The 5,634-nt window shown below is 40.6% G+C and overlaps 1 protein-coding gene across 4 annotated transcripts; it reads left to right on the forward strand.

Annotated features, from left to right (window-relative positions):
• Positions 1 to 2,040: 2,040 nt before the first annotated feature.
• On the forward strand, positions 2,041 to 5,161 carry LOC100264851 (protein DETOXIFICATION 54). Of its 4 annotated transcripts, none has more exons than XM_010666723.3 (4): positions 2,041 to 2,506; positions 2,588 to 2,713; positions 2,813 to 3,685; positions 4,264 to 5,161. In XM_010666723.3, exons 2-4 carry the CDS (start codon positions 2,660 to 2,662, stop codon positions 4,837 to 4,839), a joined length of 1,503 nt encoding a protein of 500 aa, XP_010665025.1. In that variant the 5' UTR covers positions 2,041 to 2,506; positions 2,588 to 2,659; the 3' UTR covers positions 4,840 to 5,161. The 4 variants fall into 4 exon arrangements, with proteins under 4 accessions (XP_010665025.1, XP_010665026.1, XP_010665024.1 ...); XM_010666724.3 differs by having other exon boundaries at positions 2,608 to 2,713; XM_010666722.3 differs by having other exon boundaries at positions 2,626 to 2,713.
• The last annotated feature ends 473 nt before the right edge of the window (positions 5,162 to 5,634 follow it).

A 5,634-nucleotide genomic window follows, 5' to 3' on the forward strand; every position in this document is an offset into this window, starting at 1 on the left:
GTAATCTACTAAAAATAAATAATAAATAAATTGTTGGAGAGAATTTGGAAAAATAAAAATACTAAGCGATATGATAAAAAGAATATCACTTTTAACCAAAAAAAAAAAAAAGTGTGGGGGATTTGAGAAATGACAAATGAGAGTGAAGTGCACTTAGAAGCATCAAAATAGCTGTCACCCTCCCCTCAATATTCATTGCCCAATCCCCACAGAATCCACCACCTGCAGGCGGCTTCCCACATGCCATCTGCCATCCTAAACCATTTGCCACGTGCCACTCCTCACTTCACCTACAGGCTACAAGCCTTCAGCCCCATATGCCCTTTCGCTTTTCAGTGGTTAGGCTTTAAATTATTCTGTATGTTTCTACCTACAGACCTGCCCTTTCCCTCGACTATGGTGTCTGTTGCCATTAAATAAAGTACATAAAAGTTTTGATGTTAACGAATAGAAATTTTGGTATGATTGGACTACGTTGGATTGACCAAAACTAAATGTTTAACTGATTTTAATTCATTTTAATTTTGAAAAGATTATGGAAGACAAGGGGAGAAAAAAATGGAAAATTGTATAAGTGAGTCGAAAGAAAACAAAGACTTGAAATAATATATGTACGTATGTCTGGTTTTGGCCTTTGGGGAGAGGTAGCAATCAGGCATGCAATAAATAGTATGCATGTCTGGGAATGATGAGGACCTACATAATGCATTTCATAAGTTTGATTGCTGAAAATGAATCCCCCATCTATCTCTATACAACTTTTGGGTGTATTGGAATATGATAAAGTAATCAAACCCTTATAATTTCTGCCATGACTACCTCACATGCATCCACTCAGCTTTCATGCTTCCTAATATGGATTCATGGACCTCCTCACCATCCACACAATTAAACATCTCCTCTCCACCTTGGTTTCAATTGGAGTCATAATTAAGTGCTAATGCTATTGCCATTTCATTTTTGATAGAAATGTTTGAATGAGCTAGTGGTTGGATATAAATAAATAAAAACTATTGTACATACCAAAAGGATGTTAAAATGTAAATTGTTTGAACAATTGGTTTTTTATCTATCAATTTAATAACTTAAATATATTTAATATTATAATTTAAAATTATTTTTAATTTTTAAGTATTAAATAAAAATAATTAACTTATTCTTAATCTCAATTTTTTTTATCCCATTTGATCATATTAATTCGAGTATATTTTATTTTAGAATTATAATTCTAGATGTATTTTTTATAATAAATATTTTCTAATTATCTTATATATTTACAATATTTTAAATATCCATGTTTTATAAATAAATTTATTACTTAATAAAAATAAATATAAGTTAAAATCAACGAAAATAAAAGTTAATTAAAATTAATAAAAATAAATATATCAAATTTATAATTTAAAAGAAATTTTAAATTTATTTTATAAAATAACTGTGATATTTAAAATAAAAAATGAATAATAAATTTTATCAAATGACCGCGTAATCCACAAGAAGACACGGTACTTGAACAGTTAAATTTCTATCTTGTTATTGTCATCCAAGAAGACACGCTACAAGTGCACTGAAGCAGGTCAAAGTTTGGAAAGGCACATGCACAATTTTAAGTTTAATTACATTTATGATTTTTGATAAATAAGGTTTGATTTTAAAGAATGTATAATAATAGAAAACAGTGGACACTTGGTCGTAGGGATAGGAATGAGACCAAAAAATTAACATCACTCATCATCATCATCATAGTAATCAGCTTTAATGGGGAGAATAAAGTAAATTATATTCCAACAAAACAAATCGTAGATGATTGGATTGAACGCAATTAAAAGTTGTCCAAATGTGATGCACTGGGTAAGATTGAAAGCGGTCAATGGAGTAACCATCCCCAAACATTTCCAAAAAGGGATGTTTAACCATGGTTGAAAAAAATGAGAAAGATTGAGACCAAGGGTTTGACCATGGTTAGTTAATAAATGTGAATAATAATAATAATAAACGTTGGACAACTGAAATAAATGCCCAAAAGATCACACATACTCCCACTGAGACTGGTTCACCACAGCAAAGCGCAACACAACCGACCTTCCTCTCTCCTTTTTCTTCCGTTTTCTCTCTTCACCTTCACCTTCACCTTCTCCTTCTCCTTCTCTTTCTCTCTCTTAAACCCTTCTTTTCTTCTTTTTCTGTAATAATTATAATTATTATAAAATGGCAAGCTAAAAACACCTCTCTCTCTCTCTCTCTCTCTCTCTCTCTCTCTCTCTCTCGCTCTCTGAGTCGCTTTCCCTCCCTCTCTCCTCACCTTTCCTTTTTCTCTCTATTCTCTTCTGAAGCAGCTCCCTAAGAAACCTAGGCCGCAGTCGCCGCCATTGGCAGGTCGCTTGCTTTTCCTTCCCTTATCCTTTTTTTTTTGTCATACATCTCATCAGGTATACGAACTAGGCACCGAGACAAAAGTGGGTGTCCTCAGCAACGCCCTCTCTATAACTCAAAGAAAAAGCATAAGGTGGGTTGAGTTTTGGTGTCGTCTCTTTGTTGGTTTTAAGAGAGAGTATGGGGACTCAATTGGGTTTCGTTTTGTTTACAGTATGAATGAATCTTTTACAGATTAGGATCTTTTTTTAGGTGGTTTTTTAGGACTCTATCTTGGGCTACAGCAATGGCGGATAAAGACCCAGATTGCTGTTTCCAGAAACTGCCCTCTGTAACTCAGGTAACAACCCAATAGGCGCACACCGATTTGTAGTTTGTTTGTTTTTTTAAAAAAGTCTTTTGTTGGATATATACATATTATGTATTGGTTCATTGACAGGTGGTGGAAGAGCTGAATGAGCTATGGAGCATGGCCTTGCCCATAACAGCCATGAACTGCCTGGTCTACGTCAGAGCTGCTGTGTCGGTTCTCTTCCTGGGAAGGCTCGGAAGACTGGAGCTGGCCGGGGGCGCCCTTTCCATCGGATTCACCAACATCACCGGCTACTCCGTGCTGGTGGGCCTGGCTTCGGGGCTGGAACCAGTGTGCAGCCAGGCCTATGGCAGTAAAAACTGGGAACTGCTGTCGCTGTCGCTGGTGCGGATGGTTCTGATTCTGGGAGTGGCAATCATTCCCATAAGCTTCCTGTGGGTGAATTTGGATAGGGTGATGGTGGCGATGGGGCAGGACAAGGAGATAACGGCAATGGCAGCGAGATATTGTCTGTACTCGCTTCCGGACCTGGCGACGAATACGTTGCTGCAGCCGCTGAGGGTGTACCTGAGGTCGCAAAGGGTGACGAAGCCGATGATGTACTGCTCGCTGGTGGCAGTGGCATTGCACGTGCCGCTGAATGCGGTGATGGTGGAGGTGATGGGGCTGGGGGTGGAGGGGGTGGCGATGGCGTCGGTGGTGACAAACCTGAATATGGTGGTGCTGATGGCGGGGTACGTGTACGTGAGAGGGGGGTGGGAGGTGAAATGGAGGGTTGGGATAGGCGGGGTGTGTGGTGGGGTGGGCCCACTCCTGAAACTGGCAGTGCCCAGCTGTATCGGGATATGTTTGGAGTGGTGGTGGTACGAGATCGTCACCGTCCTTGCTGGGTACTTGCCGAATCCCACACTCGCTGTGGCCGCCACTGGGATTCTCATTCAGACCACTTCCTTCATGTACACTGTCCCCATGGCTCTTGCTGGCTGTGTCTCTGCCAGAGTAAGTTGTTCCTCCTACCTCCTCGTTTTTCCTCTTTTTCCCATCATATTCACTCACATTTTCTTTGACCACGGCCCCCGCCCCGGCCCCCCTATTCTCCAATCCCAACCCTCTTCAATTCCTTGCTGCCGCTACCCATTAATGTGTGGAATGGATAACTGTAAACTTTTGTGATATTCCACAAATTTCGTCACTTAGAAATTACAATATATGATTTATATTATATTTGAAAAAAAAAAAATTTGTTGCATGAATATACATGTATGAACATTTGAGTATAACAGTATAGATGCTTTCAGTCTGTTACATGATTGCATCATATACACCGACCAAAGGAGGCCACGCATGTAATGCCATTGGCCCAAAGCCTCAAAACCCAGTACATGACAACTGAGCACTTGTCAACCTTTCTTTTCCACCCTTCTTTTTCATGTAACCCGCAAACAATCCCATAATTTTGATTGGTGGGTGACATCCTTCTCAACTATCAGTAGCCTTGACTATTGCCGTTTTTGTTATGCTACCCCTGGTCCCACATCTTCATGCTGACACACGGGTGGGGTGTGGTGGATGCGCAGGTAGGGAATGAGCTGGGAGGCGGGAAGCCGAACAGGGCGAAGCTGGCAGCCATGGTGGCATTGGGATGCGCGTTCCTGATCGGGATCATCAACGTCATATGGACGGTGATCTTTAGGGAAAAGTGGGCAGGGGTGTTCACAAAGGATGAAATGGTCAAGGCCTTGGTCGCATCAGTCATGCCGCTGATGGGGGTGTGCGAGCTCGGAAACTGCCCCCAGACCACCGGCTGCGGCATCCTGCGCGGCACGGCCAGGCCGGCCGTGGGCGCCCGCATCAACCTGGGCTCCTTTTACTTTGTTGGCACCCCGGTGGCCGTTGGCCTGGCCTTCTGGCTCAAGGTGGGCTTCAGTGGGCTCTGGTATGGGCTCCTCTCAGCCCAGGTGGCCTGCGCCATTTGGATTCTCTACGTCGTCCTGATGCGTACGGACTGGGAAGCCGAGGCTACCAAAGCCAAGAAGCTCACAAGCTTGGAAATGGCCACGTCTTGTGATGGGGTAGTCAGAAATGAGGAACAGGAAGAGGGTGATGATAATGAGAGCAGAGGGTTGTTGCTGAGTGAGGGTGATATCTTGTAGGGGGTGATGATGTATTTATGTTTTTATTTTTTATTTTCCTTTTTTTGGAAGTATTTCCTTTGGGTTTTCTTTCTTTTTTTTCTGTCGTTTTCTTTTCTTTGTTTCGTGGTAGGAGGGGGACTGACCGACTAAATGCACGAAGAATGAAGTGAAGGAATGTGAAAATATGTGGTGTATAGAGGTGGGGGATGGTTGTGGTTGAGGCGTTTGTTGCAGAGAAGAATAGAGAATGTCACCCTCCATACTAAGTATTGCAGAATTTAAGAATCCATGCCATCCATTTTGCATCTTTCAATTTTAATAAAATATTGCCTTATTTTTATTTTTATTAACAATATTAATACCAACAACAACAATAAGACTAATAATAATAATAATTTTGATATGGTGAGATATTTATATCATATATGTATGGCCCATGTATAGCTGCAAGAAAAAGGGGGAAATGGCATTTTCAGATGTACTTTTGTTCGTTAGAAATGTTCTTTTTATGGGTGGGTAATGATTTATTTAACAGAACAAAAGCGACTTTTATAATTTTCACCATTATTCACCACTTTTCTTATCTATTTGCTTCAATTTTATTTATTTTCAAAACCTTGTACAAGATATTTATGGCTCGTTTCCTAACAATTATCCACAAGTTTTTTGGGCAACCCTTTTTCAATAGGGCAGGCATTATTGAATAGTTACTTTCATAATGGGGCAGCTGGGCAATGATAACTTCTAATCACATCCCAAAAACACACCCTGACAGAAAAGGACCCATCACACTTCACTAGCACATGGAAGCCT

This window comes from Vitis vinifera, chromosome 18 (assembly GCF_030704535.1).
Source record: "Vitis vinifera cultivar Pinot Noir 40024 chromosome 18, ASM3070453v1".
Classification (NCBI taxonomy): Eukaryota; Viridiplantae; Streptophyta; class Magnoliopsida; order Vitales; family Vitaceae; genus Vitis; species Vitis vinifera.